The 16,985-nt window shown below is 37.8% G+C and overlaps 1 protein-coding gene across 10 annotated transcripts in view; it reads left to right on the top strand.

The window, feature by feature from the left end:
- NBAS (neuroblastoma amplified sequence) overlaps positions 1 to 16,985 on the top strand; it is a 168,751-nt gene that overhangs the window by 9,842 nt on the left and 141,924 nt on the right. For all 10 annotated transcript variants that reach the window (XR_002436333.1, XR_002436332.1, XR_002436334.1 and 7 more), the window contains exons 7-12: positions 366 to 499; positions 1,188 to 1,321; positions 1,430 to 1,528; positions 12,256 to 12,394; positions 13,393 to 13,458; positions 16,609 to 16,737. Coding sequence is in view for 7 of the 10 variants with exons in the window: in XM_021389494.1 (XP_021245169.1) it covers positions 366 to 499; positions 1,188 to 1,321; positions 1,430 to 1,528; positions 12,256 to 12,394; positions 13,393 to 13,458; positions 16,609 to 16,737 (701 nt within the window). In the remaining 3 variants the exon portion in view is untranslated. The remainder of the gene's footprint in view (positions 1 to 365; positions 500 to 1,187; positions 1,322 to 1,429; positions 1,529 to 12,255; positions 12,395 to 13,392; positions 13,459 to 16,608; positions 16,738 to 16,985) is intronic.

Raw genomic sequence — 16,985 nt, 5'->3', positions numbered from 1 at the left:
TGTGTACAGATAGTAAAACTATCAAAGAATTGTAATAACATGATCTGCTACTAGTGCAAATTTTTGGTAACTATAAACTTGATTAAACAATTTTTTGGTCTGTTTCTTTTATGTCTATTGTTGCTAGGGAGGGGAAAAAACTGGTAACAATAAAATCTTTATAAGCACTTGATTTATGCAAGGGAATACGTGAACAAGGTAGAGACAGTTAGTGGCAAGCAGTGGATGAGTTAAAGGTCATCAGATGAACGTTTTTGTTGCGATGCAGACTGTGGCCACTGAGTAGTAAAGATCAGCTGAGTACAGATGACAGTGCTAACAAGAAACGATTTCAATTTTTAAGAATGTTTTTCCTTTTTCTGTAGTGCCAAAAGATCCTAACCCTCAGTGGAGGCGAGTGGCATGGAGCCATGACTGTACATTACTTGCTTATGCTGAAAGCACTGGAACAGTGAGAGTGTTTGACCTAATGGGTAGTGAGCTTTTGGTCATTTCACCGGTAAGTACTGTTTTCGATTAAATTTTAATTTAGGAGAACTTAAGCTTAAAATGTGATGACCATGCACAGATGCACTATGTAATGTTTATTGTATGATGGCTATAATATAGTTAACTAACATTAAGTCATGTGTAGAATGTGCAAAGTGTGTCCTTTGTGCTGTTGTACTTAGCCAGAATGTTCATTTCTTTTGGGCACAATTATGGTAGATCTCTAGTTACAGTGGATTCTGGAAGTATAGATTTGTTTACTTAATATGTGTGCAAGTGATTAAGGTTTGTAATAGTAGATTAGAAACAGGCAGTTCATAGATTGAGTTATAAATCAAGAAAATATTGCTATTAGAGCAATATGAGACTTTTTTTTTTTAACCTTCGGATGAGAACGTATAATTGCAGTTGACTTGCCTGGCAGAATATATTTTGCGTTTTCTGTATGCAAGAGGAGGGTATTTCAAGTAGGTTTCTTTAGCATATTATTTTTCTGGTCATTATTAATAACATATCCTTAAAATCAAGATTAAAGAAAGTATTTTGTTGCTAATAGAAATTATGAAACTTTAGCTTTTTGGATACATTTTCATAGAAGTAGTAAATTTTATTCCCACAAAATAACCAAGGTGTGCTTTTTTTTTTTCCCTTCCCCTCCCTGTCTTTCTCACTTTGTCTGTCTACGTTTTTGGGTAAAGACAGCAAGTTTTCCAGGAGATCTGAGTTATGCTATTGCTGGATTGATCTTCCTAGAATACAAAGCAAGTGCTCAATGGTCAGCTGAACTACTTGTCATTAATTATCGTGGAGAATTGAGAAGTTACCTTGTAAGGTAAGCATAAGTTTTGTCTTACTTTGATAACTTCAAAATAATTATTTCCACTCTGTAAAGAACATAAATCTGCATTAATATATGTATATTTTCCTCCCCTATATTCAGTGTTGGAACAAATCAAAGCTTCCAAGAAAGTCATAGTTTCAGCTTTAGTAGCCATTATGTCCATGGAATAACTACTGTCATTTACCATCCTGGTCACAGGTAAGTTCTGTTTGCTGCCTTCCAGTAACACAAAAATGATGAACAAAAGTGGCAAAATAAACAATGAAATGTGCTGCAAATATTTAGAAAGGAGAGAGGAGGTGTCTATTTTAATATTGATGTTTAATGAATTGGCAGTAACAAGTTGTTCATTGTGCATTACTGTATCTATGAAAGAAGCCCTAGTAGGTGATTATACTTTACTAAAAGAATTATAGTGTGTACAAATACTACAGGAAATGCACTTCTTGAACGACAGTGGCACTGAGACATTAGAACAAGTGATGTCTAACACACTGGGGAACTACAGAGGAATCCTTTATAGTGTCAACGGTTTACAGACGTTCAGCCCGGTTCCGTGACGAAGGGGACAGGGGACCCACGGGCCCATGCCCCAGGAAAAGGGAAAAGGGTAAGGAGATGGCCCTGAGAGCAAAGAACAGCGGCAACAATCTGAGGAGAAAGAAACTAATTTACTAAATAAGATATCGGAATGCCAAACAACACACTATAATACAATATAATTACAATTTAAGCTGATAAATCCAATACAGAGAGAGAGAATATCCCAAAATCAAGGTAGGCCTTACTCTACTACTGACGATAAGACGGCTGGAGAGCAAGGTGCTGCCAAGACGAGAGATGGCGGAAAAAGGGACGAGGTCTCGTGATCTGCAAGTTTTTCTACTGCGAGCTTTTATCTTTTCCCTCTGGCTGGAAAATGGTAACAGGAGCAAAGTACCGTGGGGAATGTAGTAGTCCTTCTCTTCTGAGAACCAGGTACATTCACTACATGATGTTATGATGTGGAGTACCAATAACCGAAAATCATAAAACCATGACATATAGACATGTATATTCCATGTTTAGGTTATCATGTCTTTAGTAGTAAAGTCTTCACTAGGATTAAAGTCTAAATAGAGTTCATTGCCTCTAGGAGTGTGATTTAAAGAGAGCTTTTCTTTTTGCATACTTCTTTAGAGCATATTTTTTCTTAGCCAATGAGGATTCTTTCTTTTTTCCTAAAGCTATGATATTTATTGACTAAGTGACTCGTATTTATTTGAGAGTTTAAATGCTTTTCTTAATTGACTCTTCAAGTTCTTCACTTTGAGAAGACTTTCCTTAACAAACAAACAAAAAACTACCAAAACCAACCAAACAACAAAAAACCAACAGAAAATACAAGGCTTGACCTCAGAATCGGTTTCTTTGAAGTGAACTTTTTCTGTTAATTTGCAGTTAATTATAATACCAGTAGGAGAGTGAGAAGTTGTGAAGTCCTAGGCTATTTTGCCCTTAACTTCAATAGTTTCCAGTTTTTGGCAGATACATTCTTAGCACATGTCCTAGGGTACTCTCTCTGAAAGGCTTGCTGTATGCTTCTTAAGAGAAACTGCAGTTTAAGTGCAGAAAAAGCAGCAGGGGGATCATGACTGAGGTATTTTCCTTGGCAACCAGAGTCAGTTTATCTGTGTATTTTCATTCTTCAAGAACAATTGACTTCATTTATCAAAAACAGCGCTTGGATTTAAGGAGAGAGAAATCAAGCTGTGTCTTTTACTGTTTTTCTGCTTTGCACTAGCAGCATTTTTAGAGTGTCAGAAATAGCTTCAAAAGATATTTCTGAATTTCATGTGGTTAAGGGCAAGAGTATAGGTTCTTTTTCTTTTCTCAGAATTTGATTCTTTGCTTGGACAGCTGTACTGGTCCAACTTTGGTATTCTGAGTTGTTTTGTGATGCTTTTTCTTTGGTAGTAACATACTGGGCTCAGATATCACATCTTAGGCTGCCATTCAGTCTACCTCTGCTTTTGAGCCAGATGTAGTTGGAATAGAGCCGGGTTAGGCAATTACTTTTGTTGAAAATACATCTACCATTTTTATATCCTTCTTATGCACCGAGATAAATTCAGCAACTTACTCATGTTTTCAGTTGTAAGAACTTGTTTCTAGATATTTTTCTTGTATTAGAACTGTTAGGATTGAATTTGTTGGCACAGTGTTATATTTCTGCATTGTTTTAAACTGAAATTGGTCTTGGCTATAGAATACTAGGAGAAACTTGCTGCTTTAGAAACTCATTACTCAGTGTTAAATGAGCTGTCCTATCTACCTTTAAGTAAAAACTGGTTATTGACAAGAACTAATGTTCTTCTAGCTTATTACTTTAAGAGATTAATTTTGAGTATAGTTACCTCTTTCATCCTGTTATCTAGTAACTCCACGTAGTTGATACTCAGTATACTATGTCAAGAGTTTGATGTATAGGTTATGGAGCTTTCTTAGCACTCTGACCAGACAACAGAAGCAGTTCATTCTTTTCTTTGTTCAGACGAAGGTTAATGGTTCCTAACACTTGCTTCCAGAGCTGTCTTTTCTACTCCTGATGTTAGGAAATAAGTAAATTAATTCTTATAGTACATATTGCAAATAATATTGGTTAATACTCAGAGTACGATCAAATAGTTATTCTGACAGTATTAGTACATGGACATGTTTGTTTTCCATATTTTTGCATTTCTGGGCACCAATCTAAGACCCATTAAAATCTTCTAGTGGATGAACCCATTAACAAGAAAAGAAAAAATAGAAAATCATCTGACATAGTCTGGACATTGCTTTGTGTGTGCTAATGACAACTTTTTGACATACAAGTTTATAGTAGGAGGGGAAAAAAGGCGAAACAAAGGTTATAATTTTAATATTCCTTCTCTTTCATCTCACCTTCCAACTAATAGCTTTGGTTCTCCTAGAGAACATTATCCTGTATGATCCTATGTTTTAAATCTCGATATTACTGTGAAGTAAAAGAGAGACAATGCTGCTTTTGTGCTAACAACAGTTTACTTCAGTATTAGTAATTGAAGTTAATTTTTATGGAAGTTTATGGTTAGCCTATCCTTTACCTTTTATTTCAAATTTTCTATGGAGAGAAATGCCCTTTCCTGACATGAAAAGATGGGCTCTATCTGTTGCTGAAGTAAGAAATTTCTGTAATTTGTATGTAATACAAACACAGTATTTGTATTTGTATTGAATACAAATACAGGTGAAACCAAACTGAGTCGTGCAGTTGACTCCCTGGGAGGAAGGGATGTCATCCAGAGGGATTTGGAGAGGCTTGAGAGTTGGGCCCATGCCAACCTCATGAAATTCAACTAGGCCAAGTGTGAGGTTCTGCACCTGGATTGGGGCAATCCCAAGCACAAATACAGGCTGAGCAGAGAATGACTTGAGAGCAGCCCTAAGGGGAATGATTTGGAGGTGTTGGTTGATGAAAGACTCAACATGAGCAGGTAATGTGCATTTGCAGCCCGAAAGGCCAACTGTATCCTGGGTTGCATCAGGAGAAGTGTGACCAGCAGGTTGAGGGAGGTGATTCTGCCCCCCTACTCTGCTCTCATGAGACCCCACCTTGTCGCAGCACGCACGCTGGAGATCACGAGACAGTACCAATATGGTTAGGCAAGTGATTCGTTTATTGATAAAACAATCAGACTTTTATGCATTTGTGAAAAGCATGCTGCAACATGGTGTTATTTGATTGGTTGGCTTAAGCAAGTCTCTGTATGCTTTTGCTGTTTCAAAGTTTCTGCTTTTCCCAGCGCTTTGCTTCTTGCTGTTCTTGCAAGTTACTTGTTCCAAGGCATCAAGGACAACTCAAGAGTCCAGCATGTCCAAGTAAACGTGCCCGTTGTCACGTAGATAGTTTCCCACATCTCCCCCTTTTTCTTTTTGCACAAGTAACACTTGTCTGACTGCTCGTGCAAGCAATTTCCGCACCAATTGATTAACAATGATTAACAGAATTATAATGCTCAGCAGACGCAAACCCTCTTTTACAAAAGATGCAAACCATCCCATTCCCGGAAAAAGACTACCAAACCACTCATTCAGGGGGGATACATTTTGCTGTATCTTGTTAGTATACTCCTTAAGCATCTGAATTGCTTTATGCAGTGATTCCCCGTGGTTACTAAGGTTTACACAGCACATACCATCAAAATCTTGGCTCCCGTGCCCCTGTGCGAGTAATAAAAAAATCAATAGCTGCATGATTTTGTAAGATGGCATGACGCAAACTATTTTGATCTTCCAAAAGCCCTTCCAATACCTCAGTTGTCATATTAGCTTGCTTTTCAGACCAACAAGCAAGGTGTGCAAGTTCTCGTAGTGCATTTCCACCTGCCGTACCCGGTACAAACATAGCCAAAGCAACACGAGCAGCAGTGCTAAGCAAATTTACATTATCGTTACAGTCAGGTGGAAGGCCTATAAATCGTTGTCGCCGCTGTGAGTGAGCAGTCCTTATGATGTTTTCCCACTGTAAGTGTGTCGGTGCAAGAATCGTTAATCTCCCTAAGTAGCGAGGTCCTCCAACGGCCCTGCCAGGTACACCTTGCCAAGCTCTATCCCCACATATGAGGAACACTCCCTCGGGCAAAGCTCGCGGGTCATCACCCATAAAGATGGTTCCTTGGCTGTCAGTGTCGTTCCAGCCAGCCCCATACACTCCCAATGATGTCCATGGCTGGCCCTTTGTTGATGGCTTAGTGCCACACCAGGATCCAGCACCATACCATGTATAGTTGCTTTTCCTGTCTGGGCTTACATCCGTCCCATCTTTTGACCAGACTTCACAGGGAGAAGAGTCGATTCCTCTGGCTCTCAATAAAGTACTTTCTACCGCCTGCTGCCAACCCGATCCCTAATGTTTTGTCCCAAATACAACGCATGTTTGTGTCCAGTTCCCATCGCTGCTTTTCCCAGCGCTTTGCTTCTTGCTGTTGAAGCAACTTCTTGCAAGTTACTTGTTCCAAGGCATCAAGGACAACTCAAGAGTTCAGCATGTCCAAGTAAACGTGCCCATTGTCACGTAGATAGTTTCCCACACCACCTGAAGTTCTGCATCCAGTTCTGGGGCCCTTAGCACAAGAATATCATTGAGCTGTTGGAGCATGTCCAGAGGAGGGCCACAAAGATGATGAGAGGGCTGGAGTACCTCCCCTACGAGGACAGGCTGAGAGAGCTGGGGCTCTTCATCCTGGAGAAGAGAAGGCTCCGAGGACTTTATAGAGAGCCTTCCAGTACCTGAAGGGGGCCTACAGGAAAGCTGGGGCAGGTCTTTTTAGAAGAGCAGGTAGTGACAGGATGAGGGGAAATGGTTTTGAACTGGAAGAGGGTAGATTTAGACTAGATATTAGGAAGAAATTCTTTACTGTGATGCTGGTGAGACACTGGAACATGTTGCCCAGCGAGGTTGTGGATGCCCGCTCCCTGGAAGCATTCAAGGCCAGGCTGGATGGGGCATCCTGAAGTGGGAAGGTGAAGTGGGAGGTGTCCCTGCCTATAGCAGGGTGTTGGAACTGGATGATCTTAAAGGTCCCTTCCAACTCAAACCATTCGATGTTCTATGATTCTATCAAAGTCTGGTAAAGAGACATGATTAAGTTTTCACATTGAGTATCTGATTGCAACTCTATACGTTGCATTTGAAAATTTGCAGGTAATGTATTTATATCAACTTAAAATTGTGTTGTAAACATAAATTAAGGATTTTTTTTTTGCAATCTTGAAACATTTTCAAACTGAAAAAAATTGAGTGAAGGCACAACTGCATATTCTTCACTGTTCAGCCCTGTGTTTAGCCACTGTATCAAAATGCATACAATTATTTGCCATCACTTGTCAGCTCTGCAGAACACTGCCTTCCCCATGCTCTGGTTTCAGCTGACACAGTGTTAATAGCGCATGATTGGTTTGGCTGTTGCTGAGTGCCTGGGGTACTCCTCAGGGAAGAGCTGCTGCCTTTGTAGCCTGGGGTGGGGGGCGGGGTGCATTGCCAGCCTTGCCAGGCTGCATGTGGCCTATCGGCCACGTGAGTTGGGCACGCATGGGCTAAATGATCTCCAGGCATCCTTTTTAACCTCAACCCTTCTGTCCATGTGTATGGAGGAAAATGCCAAAATTTTGATATTTAGAGAAGTCTGAAATGCATCAGCAGGTTCTCTTGCTCAAAGGAAGCCATCATTGTATCCAAAGAACAGGAGCTAAAGTGAGCCAGTTGACTTAAATTGTAAATTGAGGAAAACTGTAGATACATATGAACTCTTCAAAGTTTCCATTTTCGGTAGAGCTTTGATCACTTTAGTTCAGCTTTGTCACTTTGTGCTTTCTTGCATTTCATTTAGTTTCAGATAGACCTGTAAAACTGCATGTGCTCTCTGCATAGCTTGGAGGCCTTGACTTACTGCATTCTACGTTGCTATACATTATTTGGTTACCTATTAAATTGCAGTAAATAGCAATTGGGTACTTTAGTTTTTCCAATTAGGTTTATGATAATTTTGAAGAGCATGTTTCAGTAGAAATTACATCTGAATCTATAGGAAAACTTGAAACAGTAACTCTTGAGAAAAAGTATGATCTTGAGTTTCACTGCTGTTGAAGAATGTTAGGTACCTTTTTGATGCCTGAATGTTTGCATTCTCCTATAGACTAGCCTTCATCTATGACAGAATTTACAGTGCTCTTTAGTTGGTAAAACGTATGTGTCTTCTTCAGTGTGAGCTCTTTGTAGGTTCCAATGGGAGTCATCACCTTGTTTATTTTGTGTACCTTAATTTTGATCTGAATACCTACTACAGGGTTGTCTGCAATTTCTACAAAAGATGTCTGATGTTAGAGCCGAAAATGTGTGATAGCTATGGAAGATTAAGGTTTTAGATTCAGTTGAAACTTTGTTTTTTATTGTACCAAAATTGATGAGTGAAGAGTTGTGGAGAAGTCTCAAGTTTTTCTTGAATCGAACTTGCTGTCCTTGAGACCAATAGTATGCTAGTTATCTTTATCCTAACTTTATAAAACCCTTGAAAACAGTACAGTTGAGATATGTAAGGGTAGCCAGCTTTTTGAGACTGAAAGGCCCTTTACTGGACTTGTTCCAGTATCGTGTCCATGCCTGCCATACTGGAGATGTTACAGTTGGATCCAGCAGTCCAGATTGTATCTAACATGTGCTAGCCAGAGTGGAAGGATCATTTCCCCCAACATATTGACAATGCTTTTCCTCATGCAGTCCAAGATGGATTAGGCCTCCTTTGCTGTGAGGGCATGTTGATGGTTTGTGGTCATCTTGTTGTTCATCAGGACTCCCCAGATACTCTTTTGGAAAGCCATCTTCCATCTGTTCTGTTCCCTCCAGTTAACATAGGCATATGTGGCTATTCCTCCCCTGGCACAGTCTTTGTGCTTTCCTTTTTTGAGCTTCCTGAGATTTCTACTTGCCTGTCTCTCTTGAGTTCACTGTGATCATACCACAGTCATCTGGTGTATCAACCCCTTGCCCAGTTCTGTCAATAACAGCATGATAGACAACATATTCCCTTCTAGGGCCTTATGAGTAAGTGTCATTTATTAAATTAATGATGCTTTGTGGCCCATCTGCCTCTAGCTTGTATAGGAACCCAAGTATTTGGTGAGGAAAAAGTAGTTCTTCAGATTTTTGGGGGCAGGGTAATTGTTAGCATGGTGTTTTCTTCAGTTTGGAATAACTTAAAAAAAGAAATCACCCCCCCAAAACAAACAAAATATCAAAAAAACCCCACCCCCTCTCCTGTTGCTATTCCCAGGTTACCTGTCAACTCTTGTTATTTTGGAGTCATCTCCTGTCTAATCTTGAAAAAATAATTGGTAAACAAGGCCAGATCGTTGAGCCTCTCTGGAGTACTTTTCATTTTCTTTAGATGCCAGTTGTGTTATTCATCTTAATAGTTTCTGCCCCCGCTGCTGCATTTTGCTCTCTGAAAAGCTTTTTAAAATTTTAAGTACCTGCTGTGATGATGAATTTCTCTTCAGTCCTGGGAGAAGGCTTTTTGTCTCGAGGTTGTGTGTTTTGTGTGTGTCTACACTGATATGACATCTTAATTCCAGCTGTCATTGAGTTTCATTTATCCTAAAAGATACTTTTGAATTATAAATACGTTGCACTGTATGTGACAGTTTTTCCAAAATTTCTTTGAAAAGATTTGTCTTGATGGAGTTCTTGAGAGCTAGTTCAGGCAGTTTTGGAGCTAGTGCTGTCACTATTATTGACAATTCTTCTCTTGGTCTTTGTGCTACTGTTTGTTTCCGAGTCACCTCTGGCACTGTGCAGTCAATTGTAATTCAATTTTAGTTACTGCTGTTGCTGAAATTTTTAACTGAGTGGCATGTTGCAGTGGAAGGTGGTGCTTATGGAAGAATGTAGATGCCTGTGGATGGACGAGACTACAGGTAAATTAATTTTCTAGAGGATTATGCCTGCTGTCTTTTGGTTATTAAGAACTGGCAGCTCAGCTGTGGTGATCTCATGAAGTTCGTACTGATTATTAATTTTTTTTTTTTTCCCAGAGTCAGGCTGTGAATGAGATGCAGATGCACGTGAAACTTTCTTCCAGTGTTTTAACAAAAAAGAAGGGGGGGAGGAGAGTAGGAAACTTTTAAGGATCATTTTGTATGTAATGATCTATATAATATTGGTTTTTGCCAACATCTTTCAATGAACACAAAGTTGTATTTTACAGCTGATGCTAAACTGTGTGCTCAGATGTGAGTGTGCCGATGTGTTTATCCTTGGCCAGCTAAAATGGACGTGACCTATATCACGCATAATAGAGTAGATCAAATATTTTGTCCTGAAACTTACTAGAGCTGTTAGGAGGAATTTAGGAATTTTTTTTTTTCAGAATTTTTTTTTTGTCCTTGTTTTTAACTGAAATTCCTCAGGAAAAACTGTATCATGTCTAGGCAGTCTTTTTCTATGAGTTGGGTGCAATCCTTACCCTCCTTGATCAGTGGCAGCATGTCAGTCTGCAGTGGTAAACATGGGAAAGTTGCAGAAGGGAAATGCAGGGGAGAGGGGAAACAAAGATGTTCAGGAGAGAAATGAACAAATTAAGTGTATGACATTTAGTCTGTGAATTGTTCTCTTTTCAAAGGGCACTTTTCTTCAGTAATCAGTTTTAGTCTACCAGAAATACTCATCTCATATTGTACATGTCCATTAAATCAATACTCATTCTAGTGCCCTGAAGAGTAAGTTATGAAGAGATTAATTTAAATTGGGTATCTTGTCATGAAATAAGCAGAGGGCTTCTTCACTTCTGTACCGGATACTATTCAGTTGTCTGGGAAGCTAATACGAGGTCAGGTGTTTTTGTACAATAATATTAAATTACTGTTTGCTATTTAGCAGGGCTATAGTAGAGTTTTTTTGTTAGTGAGATGCAGCATCCCATTTTATTTTTGAATTTATTTTGAAATAGATCGAAATGGTTGATGATTGCTATATGAGCTTCAGCCACTAGGTGGTAGAATGTTTCAAGAGTAACTCACACTTCGAAGATCAATAGAGGAGCATTCTCCAGCCTCAACTTCTGGCTTTTTCAATCCGTGTCTTTTTTGCAGATACTTTGCTTTTTGATGGATTGTTCAAGAAATTGATGCTTCCAAACAGATGTAAACCTCTGTTCTTAATTTCTTTGTCAAAGTAATCATCAGTTAAATCTAAAACTGCTTGTTAATAAAGTCAAAGAGCTTAAAGGGAAAATATTTTGATGTGCTTTAGATCTAACGTCAGGAAATGTTTTGCTATGGACCTCTATAGCATCTTCTGTGCATTGAAATTTTAAGAAGAATTTTAAATATTCTACATTAACTCGAAGAAGTACATTTATTGTGTTGACCCATGACGTCAGAGGTGGATGTTGGTAGTATGGCAGTAGGGGTTGAACCTTCCCACCAGCATTCTGTTAACATTTTGTTGTCATGGGAGAGATGGCAGCAGAGGGGCAGTCTGACAAAATGGCATTTGACATGGAAGTGCATATGAAGCAACGGTGTGACATTGAGTTCCTCCATATGGACTCACTGAAAATGAAATGTGGAAAATATTGCACCCACGGACATTCGTCAACGCTTGCTGAACATTTATGAAGATTGCACAGTGAGGTGGTGGGTGGTGCATTTCAGGAGTGGTGACAGTGGGTCACCTTCACTGGTGCAGGTTCTTACGAGTGTGGCATGCAGGCTCTTGCTCATCACTGGCGAAAATAGTGGTGATTTTGTTGAAAAATAGTGTTTTGTAGCTGAGAATTTCCTCTATCAGATAGTGTTATTGTGCTCTTTGTATCTGTTGTGGTTTTCATGAAAATAAGGAAAAGGCATTAGTTTCAGAGTAACCTATGTAACAGATAGCGTGGCTTTAGAAAACAAGGTTGAAATACCTCTTCCTGATGATTCTTTAATTAAAGGAGAGAGAGCTTTTGTACGGCTTATTAGGTTTTCATTTATTCATGCTTAAACTGAATGATTAGAACGTTTCATAAGCTTAAGTTGTTATTGTTGTCATTCTTTCAGAGTAGCGGGGAACTGTGATTTATAACCATACATATTTTATTTTAAATGGTGGGAGTTGTGCCTCATTTGGAAAAATAGGGCTGATAATGGATGGAGATAAATGCTACGAATAACAGGAATTAATAAAAAGAAAATACATGTCTGTGAATGAACAGCCTGATGCTTAAAGCTTACTAGGACTGTAGTCATAATATATTGAAAGTTTCTTATTACTGCAAGCAAACTGCTGTAGTTCTGACTTAAAGTTAAAAAACAAGCAAAAACAACGGCACAACATTTCTGTGGCAATATATGAAACCATTAATATGCTTTTGTATGTTTTGCAGACTGTTGCTTGTAGGAGGTTGTGAAACAGATGAAGATGGAGTATCTAAAGCAACTGCTTGTGGGATATCTGCTTGGAGAGTTCTATCAGGATCTCCCCATTATAAACAGGTTACTAGTTATGAAGATGATATTAGAACAGTAAGTATATTTCCTTTTATAAATTTTTTGGGGGGATAATTTTTTTAATTAACAGAATTATCTAATGGGAAGTTCAGTATACATCTCTTTCTGCTATCTTAAAGCTATGGTGTGAACTTCTAATAATTTTATCTCTTCCTCTCTTGTATGTATCGCTTTTTTTTTCTGTGGTATGATTTGAACTTCAAGTTTTTGATGACCTCTTTTCTGTGGTTTTCAAAAAACTCCCAACAAAAAAACAACAGAAGAACACAAAACACAACAAATGTCCACTTCCAATTAAAAAAAAAAAATTGAAAAAGTCAGTTTATCTTTTTTATTACTTCATAACAAATGGCAGTACATCTGAAGTAAATATTTCAGTTTGTCTGACTCCTGACTTCATTTGCTTCTAGTAGAAATGCACGTTTGATTTATTGACAGCTATCATTTGGAAGTTTGTGAGGCAAGTAGCACAAAGCTGTACTAGAGTAGGTTTAGACTGAGTATTAGGAAAAAATTATTTACTGTGAGGGTGCCCAAACACTAGTATAGGTTTTCTAGGGAGGTGGTTGACGCCCCATGTCTGTCATTGTTCAAGAGGCATTTGGATAATGTCCTCAGTAACGTGCTCTAACTTTTGGTTAGCCCTGAAGTGATCAGCCATTTGGACTTGATGGTCTTCATGGTCCCTTCTAGCTGAACTATTCTATAAATAACTGAAATATACTGAAATGAATTTACATTGTACTAGGACAAATTCCAGTATTTACTCTTTTTTAAGTATTAGTTAGTACTAGAGGAATTAATTAATCATTTCATTGCAAATAGATAGTGCTTTTCTGTGGTACGATACATACCCAATGAAACAGAGTTATCCTTGCTTTATTTTAAAATAGTCAGCCTAGGAAAGTTTAAGGAATTCTGCAAAGTTGTTTTGCTACTTCAGATTTGACTTAGCTTTTGGTGCATAAAACAATGTATGAGATTCATTTCTTGGTATGTTTTTGTTCTTACAGGCACAGAGAAGAGGATTATTAAGGATTATGAATTTAAGATTTTACAGCAGACGGGGAACAGAACAGGTATTAAGGTCTAGGTCTACTCTAGAAATGTATTCTACTAACATAATTGTCTATTAATGACTGCCTGAGAGACTGATCTGAAAGGAGTTTTTAATTTATACTTTGAAAGAATTAACATTTCTGTGAAGCTTATAAAAAATAATAAGCCTTTAATTTTAAATGGAATAGCTTCTCTGGATTTTTTGAAAATCCTATTAGTTCATCTGCTGAAGCTTGAATTTTGGGGTTTCCAGCATACTAGCAGGAACAAATGCAGTGATGTAGAGCTCAATTTTAAATATACGCTTTCCTTCAAAAGGGAGGGTGCAAAGAGCCACCCAAGTGCTTGTTAACAAATATAATGAACATAGCGTGTTAGGTAGGTGCTCCAAAACAAGAGATTTGGTTGTGTCATTTTTTTTCTCAATGACATAGCTTGAGGGAAGAAAAAAAAATAGATCCCAAACCAACCTTCTGCACTATTCCACTCCTATCAGAATATTAACAAAAATCCACTTAATTTACAGGCCTACGATTTCGTACATTAATCCATGAATAATTAATTTAAATTTAGATAGGGAAAACAGATTCTTTTTTTCACTCTATGCTACGAGATACTACAGAAGGATTTTCCTAATCAGCTCCAAGAGTTTAAGATGAGTCAAACTTCTACTATGAGGATGCATGTGAAAATAGCAAAACTGCTGCTTGGAAGCCATTTGTTCTTAATGAACAAACCGTGGATATGTGTCTTGGATTCCCCCTTCCCTTGAGGGAGTGAGTGTTAAGTCTCATCACACTGATGTGCTGGCGTGTGCTTTCTGTGCTTCTTAAAGCTTTGTGCACAGTAGTTTTCGCTTTCTTCTGCATGCCTTCAGGGCTATATACTCAGTATCTGCATCACCTCCTCCTGCCCCTTGTTTATGATTTATTTGTAGCTTTTGTTTGATTCCCTCCTCTTTCCAAACAGAAGAAAGCTTTCCCCCTGTGGTTTGCTTACAAAGAAGGACCAGTAAGGAATCTATCTCCTATTCTGCACTGTGTTCTCTGGAGAGAAAAATGGCTCGTATGGCATCATATGGACTTCAGAAACAACGTTAATAGATTTTTAAGATTTTTAGGTATTGGTTAAAAAAAAAAAAAACTGGATACTTGATTGGATGGTGAAAACAGGTCTTTCTGAATCTCTCTCAAAGGTAGTATGGGGAGAGATTTCTTTCACTGAAAATAAAAAAGAGAAGGCTGAAGTAATCTGGAAGTTTACTGAAAGGCTGGTGCTGTCCTAAACTTCATCTTCACTGCACTTGCTCATACCGGATTTACAAATGAAAGCAGAGATAGTTATTATTGAATGTTTTAGTTGAATTTCGGAGATTATAGTTTAAATGTGGGAGATGCATTTTGTATTCTTAGTAGGAAATTGGCAACAGTATGAAGATGTGACAGGCACAGCAGCTAGAGGACTACCTGTATTTGAGGTTTGATTCTTAGTGTTGGTAACTTAAATGACAGTTTTAAAATGTGAAGTGACAATCTATTGAGACTCTCAACATCTCATTCTGCAGTTCCATCAAGCTGACAAGCTGTTTACTGAGGCGGCATTGCCTGCTTTGTCAAAGGACAGATTAATCTCTGTAGATATCAATGCTTGGGTTTAAAATATGAAAGTATTAGCAGCCACCCGACATCTAAATTCGAACAGCAATAGGGTTGTTGCTGATGACTAAGTAGATGTTTAACCCTTGCAAAAATCTGTGATTTGTAGCACTGATGGCTTATCTGAATGGCTTACATATTTGAGGCATATTTTAAGCTTCAAAATTCTTCAGCAGTTCTGATTTCTTAGCTCTCTGTGCATGCAACTTGATTTGTGAAGAGAGAATTGCCTTTAGTAAGCAAATACTATTCCTTGAGAAACTAGAGCACAGATTATAGCACTCTAGGTACTTAAGAACATAATTGGAGAACGCTTAAGAATTATTTCTATTGGGAAAATAATAATGATTTGCTTAACAAAATCTTAATTATGCCTTCCTTTTTGAGTAAAAACATACTTTAAGCTTGGATTTAAGCAGAGCTCTCTATAGTTGCAAACCACTATACTGCATGAGAGCAGTGAGCAGATTACTTGATTATCATTGTTTCTGTGGCATAGCTAGAAGATAAAATAGACATAGAAATAAAAATAATATCAAAAAGCCTAAAAAAAACCCTCAAAAGGACACCAAAAAAACCCAAGTCAAAAATACATGTTACAATGTGTTTAAAAAAAGAAAAGTATTAAAACTTCTTAGTCATATGAAAGTCTACTAATGTCTCTTCTGCTCACTTATGTTGAGGGGTTTTCCAAGAGGCAAAGAGGATTTTGGTTAAAAATTGATTAGTTGGAGACTAGGGCAATTGTAAATCCAACCTATTGTATGTTTACTGTTACTTTAGGATGAAAGTTTATTCTCAGGTTTTTAGAAGTGAACTGCATTTGCAAATTGAGAATTTCTAAAAAAGTTTGGAAATCCTTTTGTCTTTTAGTGAAAATCTTTGGGTGAAAGGTAGGCTATGAAAAACTGATAATCTTTGTGAAAACACAAAAGTGATGTTGCAGGATGTGGGGGGCATACAGAAAAAAAAAATTGAAATCCTGTTTTCAGAACCTGTTAGGGCACTCAGCATGGCTTTAAAATTTGAAAGTTCAGTATATATTTTGTTTTGTGGAAATAGTTGATATATGCAGTTGTGATGTGTTCCTTCAAGAACTCATCTATATTATCTCTCTCTCTCTCTCTCTCTCTATATATATATAAATATCATTCTTCTTTTTTTTTTTTTTTGGTGGGTATTTTGAAAAATTGGAAGATTTGCTGCCAGGGAGGGAGAGCTGTGTATTAAGCTGTGTGTTAGATGTCTTGCCTCTCAGGCAAGACAGTAGAAAACTGAGGTCGCTGAATGCCTTCTCTAAGCAGATGACTTAAGCACAGCATTTCAGGTTTCATTTATATATAAATTCAAATACCCAGACTTTTGTTAGTTGTATTGTAGTGTTCTTCCTTTATAAAGGTTGTTTTTACTCTTCAGTGCCACAGCTGTCATTTCTGTCATTTTACCTTTAATCTGGCCCCTTTTTCTTTTCTTTTCTTTTTTTTTTTTTTTTCCTTTTCTGACAATGTTTGGCAGGATGGAATTTTCAAGATGAATCTTTCCCCTGATGGAGCTCTTCTGGCAGCTATTCATTTCTCAGGAAAACTAACAATCTGGTCTATTCCATCTCTCAGACAACAAGGAGAATGGGACCAAACTGACCAGGTATGAAGGGCATGGGTGTTTAGAAGCTAAGGGGATATACCATTATCTCTGTAGATATCCTCTGATGCTGAGGAGATAAGAGAATTTCTTATAACTGTGCTTTAACTATTATTTTAAAATGATTTTTCTATTGAAATTTGATCGTTTAAAGTAGAATTAATTACAATACAGCAGGTTCTTAAATTTTAATGAGACATATTGCTGCTAGGTGGGTAACTGGTACAGGTGGACTGAACTGCTTTTTTAAA

This window comes from Numida meleagris, chromosome 3, assembly GCF_002078875.1.
Source record: "Numida meleagris isolate 19003 breed g44 Domestic line chromosome 3, NumMel1.0, whole genome shotgun sequence".
NCBI classification, from domain to species: Eukaryota; Metazoa; Chordata; class Aves; order Galliformes; family Numididae; genus Numida; species Numida meleagris.
The sequence above is the reverse complement of the archived record's forward strand: the minus strand, read 5'-3'. Positions and strand labels throughout refer to the sequence as shown.